Below are 18,524 nucleotides of genomic sequence, written 5' to 3' on the forward strand. Positions count from 1 at the left end.
TGTTTACCATATATACCATATGTGTGTGTACACACACACAGAGGCATACCTCAGAGATACCACGGATTCCGTTCCAGGCCACTGTAATAAAGCAGATATCACAGTAAAGTGAGTCGCATGAATTTTTTGGTTTTCCAGTGCATGTAAAAATTATGTTTACACTATACTGTAGTCCATTAAGTGTGCAATAGCATTATGTCTAGGAAAACAATGTGGATACCTTAATTAAAAATACTTTATTGCTAAAAAATGCTGACCATCATCTGAGCCTTCAGGGAATTATAGTAGTAACATCAAAGATCACTGACCACAGGTAACCATAACAAGTAGAACAATAATGAAAAGCTTGAAATATTGCGAGAATTACTAAAACGTGACACAGAGACATGAAGTGAGCAATGCTGTTGGAAAAATGGTGTCGATAGATTGCTTGAGGCAGGGTTGCCTCAAAGCTTCAATTTGTAAAAATGCAGTATCTGTGAAGTGCAATAAAGTAAAGGCCAGTAAAACGAGGTATGCCTATAGATACACGTGTGTGTATGTGTGTATACACAAGTACGTACACACATGTGCATACATGTATATATGTATACATATATATGTATGTGTGTGTGTATATATATATATGAAAATTACATAAGACACAATAAGGTTTTTACATCAGTTGAGAAAGGAATTATTCAGTAAATGCTATTGGAATAACTGACTATGCATTTGGAAGAAAAAGTTAAAGCCCCATTTCCCACCATATACCAATATAAAATATACATCAATTAAAGATCTAAATGTAAAAAAAATCTAAAGAATATATGAGAAAATATTCACTGAAACTTGGGAAGGCAGAAAGAAAACTGATAGACTTATTTACCTAAAAATGTGAAACTTTGTATGACAAAAGATATGGTATTATTTGCAGCATGAGTAATAGCAGTGGGTTAATATCCCTACTATGCAAAGAGTTTCTATAAATCAGAAAGTAAAATGCCCTAATCAAGTCAGTAGAAGAATGAACAAAGGAAAAGAACAAGCGATTTTTAGAAAAAGAAACACAACCAATAAACCTATGAGAAGTTATATACTTACTAATAATTATATTATATTTCTATAAATAAAAAATGAAACAATAATGAGATATTAGTTTCCTTTATCAAATAGAGAAAAAAAGGGGAAAAATTGAGAAATGGCAACTCCAATGTTGTCTGTGCCACAGAATCAGGGAGGGGCAATGGGAGGCTTCAAACACAATGATTGTTTAACCTGGGTGATGGGTGTGTGGTGATTATTGTATTGTTGTTTTATAATGTTATAAATACTTTCATATCTATTCCATATTTAATTCGATTAAATATTAATTTTAAAGAATCCATACTTTATAATTCAGCCTTCTTCTGGGAATCTTTATTAGGTTGAGTATGTGTTCATATTCATTGTAGCATTGTAGTAGCAAAAAATTGAGAAGGCTCTAAATGTCCATTAATAGGGGAATACTTAAATCTGCCTACATGTCATATAGAATACTGTGTAGCAGTTAGAAAGAATGAGGTGATGGAACCATGTCTAAAATATATATATGTATATATGTGTGTGTGTGTGTGTGTGTGTGTGTATGTGTGTATATATGTGTGTGTGTGTGTGTATATATATATATATATATATATATATATATATATATATATATATTTATTTTGGCCACGCCATGTGGCATGCAGTATCTTAGTTCGCCAACCAGGGATCAAACCTGCGCCCCCTGCAGGGGAAGCACAGTGTCTTAACTACTGGACCACCAGGGAAGTCCCTAAAATATATTGAAAAGTAAAAAAAAAAAAAAAAACACCAAGTGGCACGATCCTGGTTTTATTTAATAAAAAAGCATTTATATGAATATATGTGTGTCTGTAAACAGAGAAAAAAATTTGGTTGTTGTTAACTTGAGGGTAGGGATGAATTGACTTCTTATTTATATAATTGATAAGTGGTGGGGTTATATGTTATTTTTCTTTCTTTTCTTTGTTTTCTCGTGTTTTTGAAGTAGAACTGTTTGTAACAGAAGTGTCTTGTTTTTGTGCAAAAGACATATTTTCTTCATGAAAAAAATTCACATTGGGGCTTCCCTGGTGGCGCAGTGGTTGAGAGTCTGCCTCCTAATGCAGGGGACACGGGTTCGAGCCCTGGTCTGGGGGGATCGCACATGCCGCGAAGCGGCTGGGCCCGTGAGCCACAACTACTGAGCCTGCGCGTCTGGAGCCTGTGCTCCGCAACAAGAGAGGCCGCGACAGTGAGAGGCCCGCGCACCGCGATGAAGAGTGGCCCCCGCTTGCCACAACTAGAGAAGGCCCTCGCACAGAAACGAAGATCCAACACAGCCAAAAATAAATAAATAAATAAATAAATAAAAGTACACAGTTAAAAAAAAAAAAATTTCACATAGTCCAGAAGAGGACAAAAGAGAGTTAATTTTGGTAACAAACATGTATTGAACCTTTACTTGCACCAAGCAAGCACACTCACATGTTAAATCAGTTTTTCTTCCCAACATATAAATGTTGGGTATATATTATTATTTTTGTATTTCATGTGAGTAAGCCAAAGCACAAAGACTTTACCTGACTGTCTGTTGTCACACAGGTAGCGAGCAGTCGTGCTCGGATTCAAACCCAGGAGATCTGGGTCTGTGCGAAATGGTTGGGTGAAAGAATCCAGGGTGAGGCTGTCAGGGAAGAGTTGGCTATTTTAGGGAAGGTGGTCTTGAAAAGCCCCTCTGAGGGGGAAATGTTTGAAAACCTGAATAAAACGAGAAAGCCACGTGGCCATTTAGGGGAAGAGAAGAGGTTCTAGAAAACTGAAGATTCTGTATGAACTACTGTTCTTTAACTCTTGCCCTGACTCAACAAAATGTTGACATCTTCCCATCTTAGTAAATATGGATTATAACTCCATCTTTTATGGTTGCATTATATTCCAGTGTGTATGTTTTACTTAGTCTATTATTGCATAAACTTGTGATTGTTTCTAAAATTTTAGTAGGATGAACAGTGGCCATTGAATATACTAATTTGTGCAGCCGTTTTCCTCTCGTAGAGCGATTTTCTTAGTTCATAGAAGCAGTCAAAGGCTGGGTCAAAGGGTGTGCACATTTGACATTTTAACACACATCGTTAAATTGTCCTTCTGAAAAGTTGTATCTAGTCATCTTCCGCTACTAGTTCAGTGTGGTAAGACCATTTGACATAATTTTTATTTTTACCAAAGGTATATATGCAGATAGTGAAAGAGACAAATAGTTCTTTTTATGAGAAACAGAAGCCCTAAGCCTCCAGGTCCCCAGAGGCGGCAACTTACAAGTTAGCTGATTCTTGTATCATTTACCTCCTTAACTTCAAATTACAGTTTTAGTTATTATTTGTTGCCTTTCTGTAGTGGCTAAGGATTTGACTTTTTCTCCATCTTCCACTCCCCACTCCACACATCTTTACTTTTAATCCCCCCATCCTTCCAATATAGTTAATTTCAGTTGTAACTATTTTTGGCACTTATATTAAGCTGTGTAAAAGCTGAGCCATGTAGTATACCATGATTCCTTTTCCTTTCCTGCACCCTCTTTCTTTTCTATGAAGTTAATACCTATCTTTGTGTTTGCTTTGCTTCTTATGTATTTTCAAACTGTTCCCTAGTTGTGTAAATGTCCAATATCCAGTGTATCCAAAGACACTAAGTAGACTGTTGTTTTAATTTCTTGAAGAATTATCTCTCCAAGTCTTCTGACATAATCTGGAAAGGTTGCTCAGTAGCCCAACTGCACAGCTGTCACTGCAAGATGTCCCTCCCCATCATGTGGACAGTTCTTCTCACCTCTCTCTTAGGTGTTTAGATCTCATAATTTCCTCATTCTTGGTTTAATCTCTCATTTAGTGAACTGTGTCCTCTGGTTAGTTTCTTATGAAAGAAGACATGGCAGTAAATATTTTTGAACCCTTTCATGTCTGAAAACGGCTTTATTCTACTTTTATACTTAATTAACAATTGTGTGGGTATAGGAGTACAAGCTTGAAATTATTTTCTCTTATGTTTTGAACTCATTGATCCATTGTCTTCTAGTTTCCATTGGTATTGGTGAGAAGTCCAGTGCTATTCTAACCCTTGATTCTTTTTGTGAAACCTATTTATTGTCTCATTTTCTGGATGCTTCTTGGATCTTCTGTGTCCATGGTATTCTGAAATCTAGTGATTATGAGCCATTCCTTGTGCTGGGCACTCAGTAGGCCCTGTCAGTCAGGAAACTTATAGCCACAGTTGCAAGAAGTTTCCTTGAATTGTTTATCCTCTCTTGGCCTGTGTATTATTCAGAAACTGGATGTTTTAGAAAGATCGCCTACTTTTCTTATCTTTTCCCTCCTGTTTTTCAGTGCTGACGTTTTGCTCTGCTCTATGTGAGATTTCTACATCTGTATTTATGTCTTCTTTTTCCAGGAGCTCTTTTTTGTTACCTAAATGTTCTTTTTCAAATTTATATAGCAACCTGTTATTGTTTAATGGAGGCAGATATCTTCTCAAATTCCTTGAAATATATCTTGAGCACCTAGTATGTGCCAGGCCCTGAGGAGATAGCAGGGAACAAACCTAGTCCCTGCCCTTGTGCAGTCTATCCTGCCCTTGTGCAGTCTATGTTCTTAGGGGGCAAAGGGAATAAGAAATGAAAAAACATAAAGATACACACACACACACACACACACACACACACACACACACACACACACACACACACACACACACACACACCTGGATGGTACTGAATACAGTGAAGGGATATGGAAGGGATAAGGGTGATAGGAGTACCAGGATGAGGGTGGGGGATGCTCTTTTATATAGGATGGTTTGGGACGGAACAGAGGAGAGAAGAGGAGATCGAGAGGCTCTGAGGTTAAAAAGGCAGCTGCGGGCTTCCCTGGTGGCGCAGTGGATAAGAATCCGCCTGCCAATGCAGGAGACATGGGTTCGATCCCTGGTCCGGGAAGATCCCACATGCTGCGGAGCAACTTAGCCTGTGCACCACAACTACTGAGCCCGTGCTCTAGAGCCCGCGAGCCACAACTACTGAGCCCACATGCCACAACTACTGAAGCCCGCGCGCCTAGAGCCCTTGCTTGGCAACAAGAGAAGCCACCGCAGTGAGAAGCCCGCGCACCGCAACGAAGAGTAGCCCCCGCTCGCTGCAACTAGAGAAAGCCCGCGCGCAGCAACAAAGACCCAACGCAGCCAAAAAAAAAAAAAAAGGCAGCCACCAAATCGTGTAGGGCCTTGGAGACCACTGTTAACACTTTGGCTCTCCCTGTGAGTGAGCTGGGAAGCCACTGAAGGGTTTTGAGCAGAGGAGCGAACATGGTCCGATTTATGTTTCAAAACCACTCAGGTTCTTCGGGGAGAATGGTCTGCGGGGACCAAGCAGAGCCACTGGAGGTTGTTGCTGTAGCGCAGATGAGGGATGATGGTGGCCGGGACCAAGGCGGGAGCAACAGAAGGCGTGAGGAGTCATCCATTTCTAGATGTGTCTTTAAGGTAGAGCCAGTAGGATTTGCCTTCGCATTGGTTGTGAGCCGTGAAAGAAGGAGGAGCCCCAGGTAATATTCAGCTTTTTGGCCTGGGCAGTTGAGGTAGGAGGACGGCGAGCAGCCGATTTGGGCCGGGCTGAGGAGAGGTTCGGTCTGGCCGTATGTTTTCAGTGGTGTGCTCAGGATGTGGTTGTGTAGATGAGTCCGGGCTCCGTGGGCAAAGTCTGGCTTGAAGATAGGATTGCCTTACTTGGGAATTATTTACTCCTAGATGATATTTAAAGCGGTGAGACTGACTTCACCAAAGGAATGACAGTAGAGAAGAGGCCCTAGGACTAAGCGAGTCTTGGAGCCGCGGTGCTTCGTGGTCAGGGAGAAGAGGAGACGCCATCAGACGAACCTGGGAAGGAGCGGCCTGTTGGGTAGGAGAGGAACCAGAGGGGAGAGTTCACCTGGAAGCCAAGTGAAAAGGAAGCTTCTGGAAGGGCGTGACGAGCTATTTTAAAGAGCTGTGGGTAGATCAGGGAGGAGGAGATCAAGAATTTACCCTTGGATTTAGAAATGGGGTAGTTTATGATCTTGCTGTGCTGTTTCCAAGGAGATGAAAGCTTAATCGCAGTGGGTTCAAGAGAGAAGAGGAGAATTGGGGGCAGCAGGTATAAACCATTTTGGGGGGAGTTTTGCCATAAAGGGGAACAGAAATAGGGTGGAAACCAGAGATGGATATGAGGTTAAGAAAAGGTGTGTGTGTGTGTGTGTGTGTGTGTGTGTGTGTGTGAAGACAGGTGATGTGACAGTATGTGTTTGTAAGCTGGTGGGAGTGACCTGGTAGAGAGAAGGGGAGGAATTGGTGCGCAGGAGAAAGGGGGCACTTGCTCAGTCCATGACCTCGTGGGTGGAGGGGCTGGCAGCCAGTGTGCAGGGGGCGGGGCAGCGTGCTCACAGCGCAGCAGCAACAGGCAGAGCTGGGAGTGCTGGGGGGAGTTTGACTGCTTCTGTTTTCTCAGTGAAGCAGGAGGCAAGGTCAGCCCTGAGAATGAGAATGGAATGTTGTTTGCTTCATGTACTGGTGCTTTACCAGAAGTGTGAAGCAGAAGCACTCCCGTGAGGAAGGGTAGTCACTGCTTGTGCTGTTAAAACACATACACACCCCTGGGCTCCGCCCCCTGAGTTTCTGACTCATTTGGTCTGGGGTGAGACCTGGCTTCAGTAATTTTAAATCCTTAGACGTGATTCTCCTGTATACTCTGGCTGAAAACCACCAGCAGAGTTCATCTCATTTAGTCCTCGTAGTAACCATGTGGGGTAGCTGTTGCCCCATTTTACAGTGAGCCAAGGTCAAATGGCTAGGATGTGTTGGAGCCCTGGTCTGCCTAGTTTGAAGACTGATGCATGCTTCCAAATCCTGTGTTATCTCCCTTGCAGAGTGCTTGATCTTGGCTGAGAACAAGCTTTCCCAATTTAGATTTGAATGAGTCCACAAATAAAAAGCAAATGTAGGGGAAATTTTTTAACTTGCTAGTTATGAGAGAAACACACATTAGAGCAATATTAAAGTGACGTTTTGTCCTTATTAAGTTAGCAAAAGTAAATTTTAAAATGATCAAGATCTGTGCTGGTACAGCAGTGGTAAACAGAAGGCCTCATTCATTGTAAAGTGTAGTAAAAACTGAGACAGTCCTTTTGAAAGACCCCATAATGCCTATCGAGAGACATGAAAATGTTCATACCCTTTGAGGTAATTATCTCATTTCTGGGAAAGTATCCCAATAAAAGCATTCAGCAGCATAAGAATTCTATATATGCCAAGGTATTTCACCAGCTTTTTTTTTTTTTAATTTTATTTATTTACTTATTTATTTTTGGCTGTGTTGGGTTTTCGTTGCTGCGCGCGGGCTTTCTCTACTTGCAGCGAGCGGGGGCTGTTCTTCGTTGCGGTGCGCGGGCTTCTCATTGCGGTGGCTTCTCGTTGCAGAGCACGGGCTCTAGGCACGAGGGCTTCAGCAGTTCAGGCACATGGGCTCAGTAGTTGTGGCTCGTGGGCTCTAGAGCGCAGGCTCACTAGTTGTGGCGCACAGGCTTAGTTGCTCCGTGGCATGTGGGATCTTCCCGGACCAGGGCTCGAACCCCTGTCCCCTGCATTGGCAGGCGGATTCCTAACCACCGTGCCACCAGGGAAGTCCCTTCACCAGCTTTCTATTGAAGATAAAGCAACCTAAATGCCCAACTGGAGAGAAAGTGATAACTTAGGCTATCATTCTGTTGTAATATTATCCAGAGTATTTCAATATTAATTATGAAGATTGTGGAGCAGCATGACAGTGCTTACAAGATATAAATAAAAAAATTAAAAACCAATAGCTATATAGACACTGTATATGCAACTACATAAAAACCATATTTGATAAAGATTGAGGAAAATGCTGTTAAGGAGAATAGCTATTAGAGTAAAGGTGGTGGGATTAAAGGTCCCTTTTCAAAAACTGCTTTTCCTGATTAAAAGTAATTTTTCTATATAATTATAGACCTACATATGCTCGTTGAAGGATTGTAGTATTGAAAATTGTAAAGAACAAAGTAAAAAACTCATATACTTGAATAGTTCAGAAATCAACAATACAGATATTTTGATGCAAAGGCATTTCTTCTATTAACTGAGTTCGTAACACCTTTGAGTGTAACAATCAGGTAAGAACCAAGATTTGCTTTGCTTGGATGACACCACTGGTTATAAGGAGAAAACAGCTCTCTTAAATGGAAGACCACTGTTGCAACTAAACAAAGCAGAGGAACGTACAACGTGCTTATGTTCCAGAACATGGCGACTGTCTTTGCTTTATATTTGTGATCCATAGTGCAATGAAAACTGCAAGGTCAAGGCCAGATATGACAGGGAGGACTGGCCCTGAGACTTCTGGATTAGAAGGCAAATAAAGAAGTACTTCTGTGTTTTTTGTTGATGTTAGTAGTTTTGATCGGCTGTTACTTTTAACTCTAAATAACAACAACAACAAAATACATATATAATATCTGTAATAATATATAAAATATGAAGAGCACTTTCATTATTGAAATTTCTATGGGAAAAATTATTACTACTAACCTCTAGATTTAATTCTCCTTTTCTAATTGAAGTGATTATTTTTATGACAATTTTTGATAATGTGAGTTTTCTTAGAAATACAGTTATCACATAGTAGAATAGACTATATTATTCTTGTTTGCACTTGTGTAAACTATGTAAAAGAATAATCCATATCATCCTATAAAAGATCCATTATATTCAGCACATTTTCCTATATTAAAATGATTTGAACATAATTTTCTAATTTATGGAGAAATAAAACTCCATTAGGATATTGATTAAAATGTAATAAATCCTAACCTAGAAAATAATGAGGAATTGGTATCTGGGAGACATTCAGGAACATGATATATCTTTCTGGTTACTATTCAATCAAGTTTTATAGTTTTTCTTAAATAGGAAACCTCAAGAACATTCCTAGGTATTTGTGTTGTTTTGTTGTGATTTTGGCTTATTTTTCCTTTCTTAAATATTTTTCCTTTGGTAGTAATATTTTAGATTTTTATTTCATAACAACTTCTTTTTAAAACTTAGATAAATTGACACTGTTTTCGAGTTGAATATCTTATATTTTCCAGCAGGTTATGCACCATAGTATGATAAACACATAGTTGTAGGAAACCAAAATCAATAGTTGTTAGTTTGCCCTTTATTGTTTTCCTTGGTGAAGGTAGTTGACCCAAGCCTTAGGAGTTGATTCTCAGAGTTTCTGCTCTGACGCTCTCCCAGCTTTGTTAAAATCCGACATATATTTCTGCATTTCAGGGGCCTCCTTTTTAGTGGCTGTAGAGAGGTCACCCCTCTCCGGTTAAGATGCCATGATTGAGTATTTATCTCCTTGGACCTTTCCTTATAAGGTAGTTATATTTTAAATTATCTGTTTGTAAGAAGGAGACTTGTCCAGATTGCCTTCAGAGGTAGGAGTTTGTGGTAGGGATATGAGGAACATAGGCCTCTGAGCCACGCCTGGTCTCAAGACCTCCATGCCTGAGGTGTTCAGTTGTCCTACAGGAATAACAGCACAGCATACAGTAGGCATACCTCCAACGCTGAGGGTCCCAGCTCCCCGGCATGTGCCTGGCACCCCTCGCTGTGAGAGAGAAGATTTGAGTGGGTTCATTTGCCCCTGCTGGGACGTAGCGTTGCTTCATCCAGGCCTCAGTATTTGGCTTTGCAGAGTAGGATTTTCCAGAAAACAGCCTCTCTCTGCAGGTTCTAGAGAAAAGCCACGAGCACCCGTTGGCTCATGATAATGACCTTGCAGATGAGTCTGGTTTCTGGTCTCCTCACCTGCTGTATCCCCTGTGGTTCCTCTAAACCAGTAGTTCTCAAGTGGGGAGGGGGGTGATTTTGCCACTCCAGGGGACATTTGGCGATGTGTATGTGTAGACAGATTTTTTACTGTCATGACTGGGTTGTTGGGAGGGGATGTGCTCCGTCATCTAGTGGGAGCGGGCAGCAACGCTGCTGAAAGCCCTCCAATGCGTAGGGCGGCCCCCGCAGCAAAGAATGCTCTGGTCCAGATTGTCAACAGTGTCAAGGTTGAGTAACCCAGTTCTTAACCCAGGGCAGCTTCTTTTCTGCTACCCGTTTTTCTCTCTGATGTTGTCTGGCTGATGGGGAAAGGACAAATATGGTTTTCGTATTTTAATCCTCTGTGCCAGGCCTTGGGCTCTGGGCACTGAGGATAAATAAGGGTTAGCAGAAGGCCCAGCTCCTTGCAAGATTCAGTGCCTTTCAGAGGTTTTGGTGAAAGTGGAAGAAAGACCTGATGAAGCAGGGAAAATCTAGCATGGTGGGATTCCAGAAAGATCTGAAGGGCAGGGAAAGAGTTCATATTTAAAGCTCGATTGTTAAAAGGAAGGCAAAACTAGATAGGTTATGGGTCTTACCTAAATATTTTTGGGTATTGGTTTTAAATACATCTCTGGATAGTAGGTCAGTCTTTTTCTTTGCTCTTCCTATGAGCTGTCTCTTTCTACTGTATCCCCTTCTTAGCTCTCCCTTTGAATGTACTAAAGCCGACCCATCCTCCACTCTATCCAGGGATCGATAAACATATTAAGAATTTCCTTCTCTTTCCTCCCTTTCACCCCGCACAGGATTTGCATCCTCTCCTAGAAGGTGACATTTAAAACAACTTGACTTCTTTAAAGAGTTCAGAAGTTTTCAGTGTGGTGGCATCTGCAGTTTCTAGATTGCAACTGACACCTCTTTTTCCTCACCAGATCGCCTCTCGGTGTCGATTCCATGTCTGAAATCCTATCCATTTCCTCTGTAATCCTGAGTTCCTGGCATCCACATTCTGTCTTAAGTGTGAGTTCTGCCAGGGGCACAGCCTCCGTTCTTTCAGGAGAAGAGTGAGCCAGGAGGCGTTCCAAGGTGACCTTGCGTCTCCTACGACCCCAGCTCAGTGCTCTGCCCTGTCCTTCATCCCACGCCTCCACTTCTGCCCGCAGGCCTGCTGCTTCTGCCGGCCTCTGGGTGTCCTGACCTTCAGCTGCTTACGCCCACACATTTACCCCAGTAGGGAAGTCACTCCAAGGATTTCTGAACCGATCCCTTGCCCTGAGTGATTTTAGGCCAACGGGTGCCTTGTCCTGTATTTTCCCTTGGAAACTTCCCTTCTTCAGCTTTTTCCTTTCTGACTTGTCAGTGCCTTTTGAACCGATCCCTTGCCCTGAGTGATTTTAGGCCAACGGGTGCCTTGTCCTGTATTTTCCCTTGGAAACTTCCCTTCTTCAGCTTTTTCCTTTCTGACTTGTCAGTGCCTTTTGAACCGATCCCTTGCCCTGAGTGATTTTAGGCCAACGGGTGCCTTGTCCTGTATTTTCCCTTGGAAACTTCCCTTCTTCAGCTTTTTCCTTTCTGACTTGTCAGTGCCTTTCTGATGGTGGCACACACGTCCCTTTCCACCACTTCCGTTTTGAACTCTGCTGTGTTCCGTGGCCCACGTTAAGCTGGTTCAGTCAAGTTTGAAACCTTTAACTTGCCTCTGAAGTTGGTCCCGTTCCTTCTCTGCTCCTTGTCAGGGTGCATTTTCACAGAACCTAGGTGTCTTTGATCCTTTTTCTTTCTTTCTCATAGTATCAGCCTCGATGACTAAATCAAAAATTGTTTTACTCTTATCTCATTTTTCCCTAAGTGTCTGATAATCTAGCAAAGCCTGAGCAGTGGATTTCTTAACTGAAGCCTCCTACCTACTGATGGCTGCCTAGCTTTACTACAGCTTAAGAATAAACCTGATAAATCATCAAATCATAAAAGATATTTATTCCTCCTTCTTGGCCCTTAGATTTGCAGTATTGTCCCTGAGGTTTCTTCTAGCTCAGCCCGAGAAGGTGCCTCTCACTCTTCAGTGGTTCTCACCTGGGCTGTATGTTAGTATCGCTAAGGGGCTCTTTAAAAATACTGTTGCTTAGGTCGTCTCAGGATTCTGATTGAACTGGTCTCGAGTGAGGTTCAGGTATTAGGATTAGAAAACAAAAATCCCTCTGGGTTATTAAAATGTGCCACCAGAGTTGAGAGCTTCTGGATCTTTGAAATCCTCAAGCCTTGGAGCTTATTCGTATATTTATCTCACAACCCTGGCTGAGGAACAGGACAAAGAGAACCTTGGAGAATCTAACATGATATGCTCCTGGCAAAGGCCTGTCCATCGAAACTGTGTGCATTCTTAGATTTGCTTGTTTATTCAGCAGCCAGTAGCTGTTTGTCTGTTAATGTGGCAGGTAGTGTACTAGGTGCTGGGAGAACAATTTGACAGGGGCCTCATCCTTGCAGAGCTGATAGTTGATGATTCAGTTCTGACCTAGAAATGAATTCCTGTCCTGTGAGATGTTATTCATGGCTCAGAGAAAGAAATGACCAGGACCTACCAACCAAACTAGGTGATGAAGAAATACTAACAGCACTGGTAGCCCCAAACCCCTGTGCCTTTTCTCTTAGTGAGCTTAGCTGGGCCATGAACCTAGAGCCTAGAACTCTGTTTGGCTCTCTGTGAAGGGGGAAATAAAGTCCAAGACTAAAGGTGACCCTGGGTGACCTGCTCTTGGCCACTTTCTTCTGGGCCCACATCTTGATCTTAACCTTAACTTTATCACTAACTGAAGGAAGAAGTAAGAAGTTTGTTGAAGACATTCAGTTAAGGAAGATGAGAGCCTGCCACCTTCCCTGAAGCCTGGAGCAGTGGGGCTGCAGAGCCCTCTCCTTGTGGTCCTTTCCCTGGGCCCCTTGGTCTGCTAAGTCGTGGGAACACATCCCCAGCCGGAGGTAAACTCTAACCGCAGCAGCTGCAGGAAGCAGGGATAGATTAGACATCACGGAGAACAGTTGAAAAAGAACACCAAAGTAGGCGAGCAATCAGAAGCCTAGATCTGAGTGAGTTCTTTTTATAATTCCCCCACCACGCCTTTCTCTGGAGGCTGGGGCCTCACTAAATGTCCCTGAACTACAGCAGAGTGTCCGCACCCCTCATCCCTGTGGTCGCCTGAGAGCTCCCTCTAGAGGTCAGGATGTGTGTGATCAGCAGCTTATTGACCATACTTCATGTTCACATCTGGTCAAGGGTATCCTCCCTCCAAGGGGTCAGCCTGGAAGACTCAACACTTAATTCAGTGGTGTTGGACACTTTTCAAGAACATTTTGCACATTTATTCAGAACTGTATGTGACTTATTTTTTTGGAACCACTGTAGTGATTGCAAGTATTCATTTTTGCTTCAGAGCAGATTTGTTGTTTTTCTACAAACAGAAATCATTCAGCATGAAATTCGTTGAATAAGCCTCGCGTTGAGGTTGTAAATTTGACCTGAAGACGGTTTCCATGACCAAGTTCAGAAACGCCCTGAGTCGGGGCTTCCCTGGGGGCACAGTGGATAAGAATCCATCTGCCGGTGCAGGGGACACGGGTTCGATCCCTGGTCCGGGAAGATCCCACATGCCACGGAGCAACTAAGCCCATGTGCCACAACTACTGAGCCTGTGCTCTAGAGCGCACGAGCCACAACTACTGAGCCTGCATGCCACAACTACTGAAGCCCGCACACCGCAAGGAAGAGTAACCCCTACTCGCCACAACTAGAGAAAGCCCGTGCGCAGCAATGAAGACCCAACGCAGCCATAAATAAATAAATTAATTAATTAATTAATTAATTTTAAAAAAAAGAAATGCCCTGAGTCAAAGCCTCATTCATTCATTCATTCAACAGTAATATTGAGCTCATCCTCTGGCAGGCACTGCCCTAGGCTCTGGGGATACAGCAAGACTGATTCTAGCTCACGATGACATTAATAATAACAAAACAAAAAAGAATAAACAAGTTGCCAAATAAATATATTTTCTAGAAGGAGAGATACCATGAAAAAGAGTGGAGGATGCAAGAGGGGCAGCGGGGGGCTGGTTTAGAGATGGTGATTAAGGAAGGCTTCTCTGAAAAGGGGACATTTGGGCGGAGACCTGAGTGATGCAAAGCACAAAGCCATGTCACAGTGTGTTCCGGGCAGTGGCAGTAATGAATAGAAAGGTTCTGAGGGAGGACAAGCTTGGTGGGTTTCAGGAACATCAAGGGAGCAGTGTGGGGAGAGTGGAGTAGATGAGGGGGCAATGATAGGAAACAGAATTGGAGGCATGGGACCTGATTCTGAGGATGATGGGAAGCAACAGGAGGACTGGGATTTGCTGGAGTCCGTGCTTGGCTTTCTAGGGTCACTGTTTTGAAAAGTAATATTTATATTTATGACTTAAGGCACAAGTTAGTTAGCTAATGTTATGGTGGATGGGGTTGGAGGTGGGGAATAAATACACATCTATGAATCTGTGTAGACTGTTACTGCAGGAAGGTCCAAGAAAGCCTGGGTGATGGGTTAGGACACTGCAGGCAGGTCCAGAGAGAAAGGGCACGTATTTTTAAATTTATTCTTTAGTAGTAGTTGAATTTTTATCATATGTGTGTATTTTTAAGAAGCCTGTTTATTAATATACCATACGTGTGTGTAAGATTTGATCTTTACAGAAGTAGTGTAGCTGTTTGTGTTGACGAAAACACAAAGGGACTTTAAACCAATTCCTCCTTGGAGATAATTTGATAAACATTTAGAGGTTGCTTGGCATTTGGATTTCTGTGAAATCCAAGCATTGATACTTAAGCGCTTTCAACAAGTGAATTGTCCTTCTGTTTTCATAGATAACACCTCATTTTTCTATTTCAAATTACATCTTTTACTCCTTCTCCCAGGCAACAGAAACAGACACCAAAATCAGAGTGTGCACCCGGGCCTACCATCTCCTTTTGAAAAAACTGGGCTTCAATCCAAATGACATCATCTTTGACCCTAATATCCTCACCATTGGTACTGGGATGGAAGAACACAACTTGTATGCTGTTAATTTTATCAATGCAACAAAAGTCATTAAAGTGAGTATGAGTATTTTTCTCCTTTCTACCCAAGACATTGCTTAGATTTATCACATGGCTCCAGTGAATAGTTTGAGCTAACATATATATTTATTGGCAAGGAATATTGACATTCTTATTCTTAGGTAGTAAATTGGTTTTCTGAAATTTAGGGGCCTTTATTGTTTTTCTTTTATATGTTATTTTATACTGTGAAGTAAAGCACACATACCGGGAAATACAGAAAAAATAATAGAGTATGATAAATAATTAATTATGAAGCATGTAATAGCTTTCACTTTCACTTGCGTCCTGAAATGGAACATGGGTAGTGCCCCCATGGCTCTCCCTTTCTCATTACACCCTCATTCTGAATTTTATGCATGTTTCAACAGGCTGAGTTTTATGATTCTACTTTGTTGCTTTTCTTTAAAATTTTATCACTTCTGTATACACAGTCAATCTGAATTATCCATAGATTTTGTATCTGCAAATTCACCTACTCACTAAAATTTATTTGTGACCCCAAAATCAATACTGATGGTGCTTCTGCATCATTCACAGGCATATGCATGTGCAGAGTGGTGAGAGAGCTGAGTGCCTGACCCACGTGTTCCAGATAAGTCAACAAGGTTGAACCTCTTGGTTCAGCCCTCATTCCGTAAACAAGTGCCCTTTTCATGGTCCGTTTAGTGCCATGTTTTTCACATTTTTGAGCTTTTTCTTGGTGATTGATTTCTCTATTTAGATGGCCCCCATGCATTGTGCTGAAGTGTCTAGTGTTCCTATGTGCAAGAAGGCTGTTATGTGCCTTATGGAGAAAATATGTGTTAGATAAACTTTGTTTAGACACGAGTTGTGGTGCTGTTGGCTGTGAGCTCAGTGGTAGGCAATCGACAATATATACTAAACAAGATGTCTTTAAATGGAAACACATATAAAACAGGGTTATATGTTGATCAGTGATGATAATTTTGGGACCAGAGGTTCACGAACCTAACCCTGCATTTCCCATGGGAGCAGTGTTTTTTTTCCCCAATTTGCAGCGTTCGCAGTGACTTCATAGAACATAACTATCACAAATAATGAGAATTAACTGTATAAACAGTATAGTTTTGCCTATTTTGAGCTTTAAGATTTTAATGCCTTTTTTCCTCACCCAGTCTCATTTTAACGATTCACCTGTGTTGTTGTAGCTGTACTTTGTTCATTTTAATTAATGTATAATATTCCATCATATACCTGTTTCATAATTAACTGTTCTGCTGTTGATAGACATTTGGTTTTTTGTGGGTTTTTGTTTTTTTTTTTAATGTTTTATTTTTGGCTGCGTTGGGTCTTCGTTGCTGCCTGCGGGTTTTTCTCTAGTTGCGGAGAGCAGGGGCTACTCTTCCTTGCAGTGTGCGGGCTTCTCATTGTGGTGGCTTCTCTTGTTGCAGAGCACGGGATCTAGGCACGCAGGCTTCAGTAGTTGCAGCTCATGGGCTCAGTAGTTGTGGCTCGTGGGCTCTAGAGCGCAGGCTCAGTAGTTGCGGTGCACGGGCTTAGTTGCTCTGCGGCACGTGGGATCTTCCCGGACCAGGGCTTGAACCCTTGCCCCCTGGATTGGCAGGTGGGTTCTTAACCACTTCCCCATCAGGGAAGTCCCTAGACATTTGGTTTGTTTCCAATTTGGGTATGTTATAAGCAAGGCTGCCATGAGCGTTCTTGTATATATCTCTTGCATGAGCTTCCCTATAAAATATACCCAGAAGTGGAAGGGTTGGGTCACAGTAGCAGACAGTGACCAGCTCTCTCCCAAAATGCTTGAGCAAGTTTGTACTTTAACCAACAGTAAGTAAGAGTTCCTGTTGTTCCACATGCATACTAATGCTTGATATGTCATAAGGTGTGGTGGGAACCTCAATTTCCTTTTGCCCTTTTAAAATTAGTCAAGTTTATAGTGAACCTGGGAGTTTGTTCATTTAGGCAATGGAAGCCTTCTAGTAGCTTGTGCCTTCCGTGAATGACCAACTACTCTCTGTCTCTCTGTTTCTTCTCTCTGTCTGTCTCTCTCTCTCTGTTATCTGTCTCTGTTTCTTTCTTTTTCTGTTATTTATCCAGCAAAGTTTTTTTTCTTTTTAGCTGCGCGGTGCGGCATGCAGGATCTTAGTTCCCCGACCAGGGATCGAACCCATGCCCCCTGCAGTGGAAGCACAGAGTCTTAACCACTGGACTGCCAGGGAAGTCCCTCTCCAGCAAATATTTTATGGCATACTCACCATGTATTGTGGCCCTATCATGGTCCCTGCAGAAGTATACAGAGATAAAGCAGAATTTTTTATTTTCCCTTAGGGAGATTAGAGTCTAGTAGGAAAAACTATGAAGCACTGCCTTTGTGATGTCCTGATATGCAAGTTGTGGTCTACGTCTAGCTAAAAGAAGCTCTGAAATACTTTGAACTCTATATGTTTGTTTTTTTTTTTACTTTCCACTGTTATAAATAAAGCTTAAGGGATGTGATTGCTGCTTTTGGCAAAGTAGGGAAATCTTTTCACATTTTAAAATTTTTTCCAGGAAACGTTACCTGGAGCCAGAGTAAGTGGAGGTCTTTCCAACTTGTCCTTTTCGTTCCGAGGAATGGAAGCCATTCGAGAAGCAATGCATGGGGTTTTCCTTTACCATGCAATCAAGGTATAGTGGAACACCTGTTTACCCTTTGACACCAGCTTTTACTTAGGGCAGGGGTTTGCAGACTTCGGCCCACAAACTAACTCTGCTCTGCTTTATCCAGAGAGTTCTGTGAATACAGTTTTATTAGAACAAAGTCACACACTCTCACTCGTATCCTGTCTATGGATGCTTTTATGCTACAGCAGCAGAGCTGAGTGGTTGCGACAGAAGCTGTGGCCTACAGTATTTTCTATCTGGTTCTTCACAGAAAGAGTCGCTGACTCCGATTTAGAGTATCCCTAGAAATCCTCATTTTTCTTTTTATTGCCCTTAGTTTGGTATGGACATGGGGATAGTGAACGCTGGAAGCCTTCCTGTGTATGATGACATCCACAAGGAACTTCTCCAGCTCTGTGAGGACCTCATCTGGAACAGAGACCCTGAGGCCACCGAGAAGCTCTTACACTACGCCCAGGTAAGGAGAGGTGTTCCGATGGACGGCTTTTCCTATCTTTGAATCTTTCATTCACTTAGTGTTATTAGACCTTCGTTGTAGAATAGAAGCAAGGATCCAGCCGTGTCTTTGAATCATTGAAGGTTTCTACAGAGAGTTCTAGAGAAGGTGTTTTCATTAGGGCAAGGAAGGAGAAGCAGGCCTTACCCATCTGCTTCAGTATTCTTAATTTATATTTCTTTAAGTTTATTTTAAAATGTAAAATTAATTTTTCTCATACCAAAGTAACACATATTAACTCTAGAAAGTGTACAAAATACAGGTAAGCAAAAGAAGAAAATAAAAATTACTCATAATCCTACTACCCATTTTTAACCACTGTTGAGATTTTGT

At 41.9% G+C, this 18,524-nt stretch overlaps 1 protein-coding gene across 4 annotated transcripts in view; it reads left to right on the plus strand.

Moving 5' to 3' along the window:
- MTR (5-methyltetrahydrofolate-homocysteine methyltransferase) overlaps positions 1-18,524 on the plus strand; it is a 116,131-nt gene that overhangs the window by 38,503 nt on the left and 59,104 nt on the right. For all 4 annotated transcript variants that reach the window (XR_450040.3, XR_450041.3, XM_028163753.2 and 1 more), the window contains exons 16-18: positions 14,867-15,046; positions 17,582-17,698; positions 18,012-18,152. Coding sequence is in view for 2 of the 4 variants with exons in the window: in XM_028163753.2 (XP_028019554.2) it covers positions 14,867-15,046; positions 17,582-17,698; positions 18,012-18,152 (438 nt within the window). In the remaining 2 variants the exon portion in view is untranslated. The remainder of the gene's footprint in view (positions 1-14,866; positions 15,047-17,581; positions 17,699-18,011; positions 18,153-18,524) is intronic.

The sequence above is a fragment of the Balaenoptera acutorostrata genome, chromosome 16 (assembly GCF_949987535.1).
Source record: "Balaenoptera acutorostrata chromosome 16, mBalAcu1.1, whole genome shotgun sequence".
NCBI lineage: Eukaryota > Metazoa > Chordata > Mammalia > Artiodactyla > Balaenopteridae > Balaenoptera > Balaenoptera acutorostrata.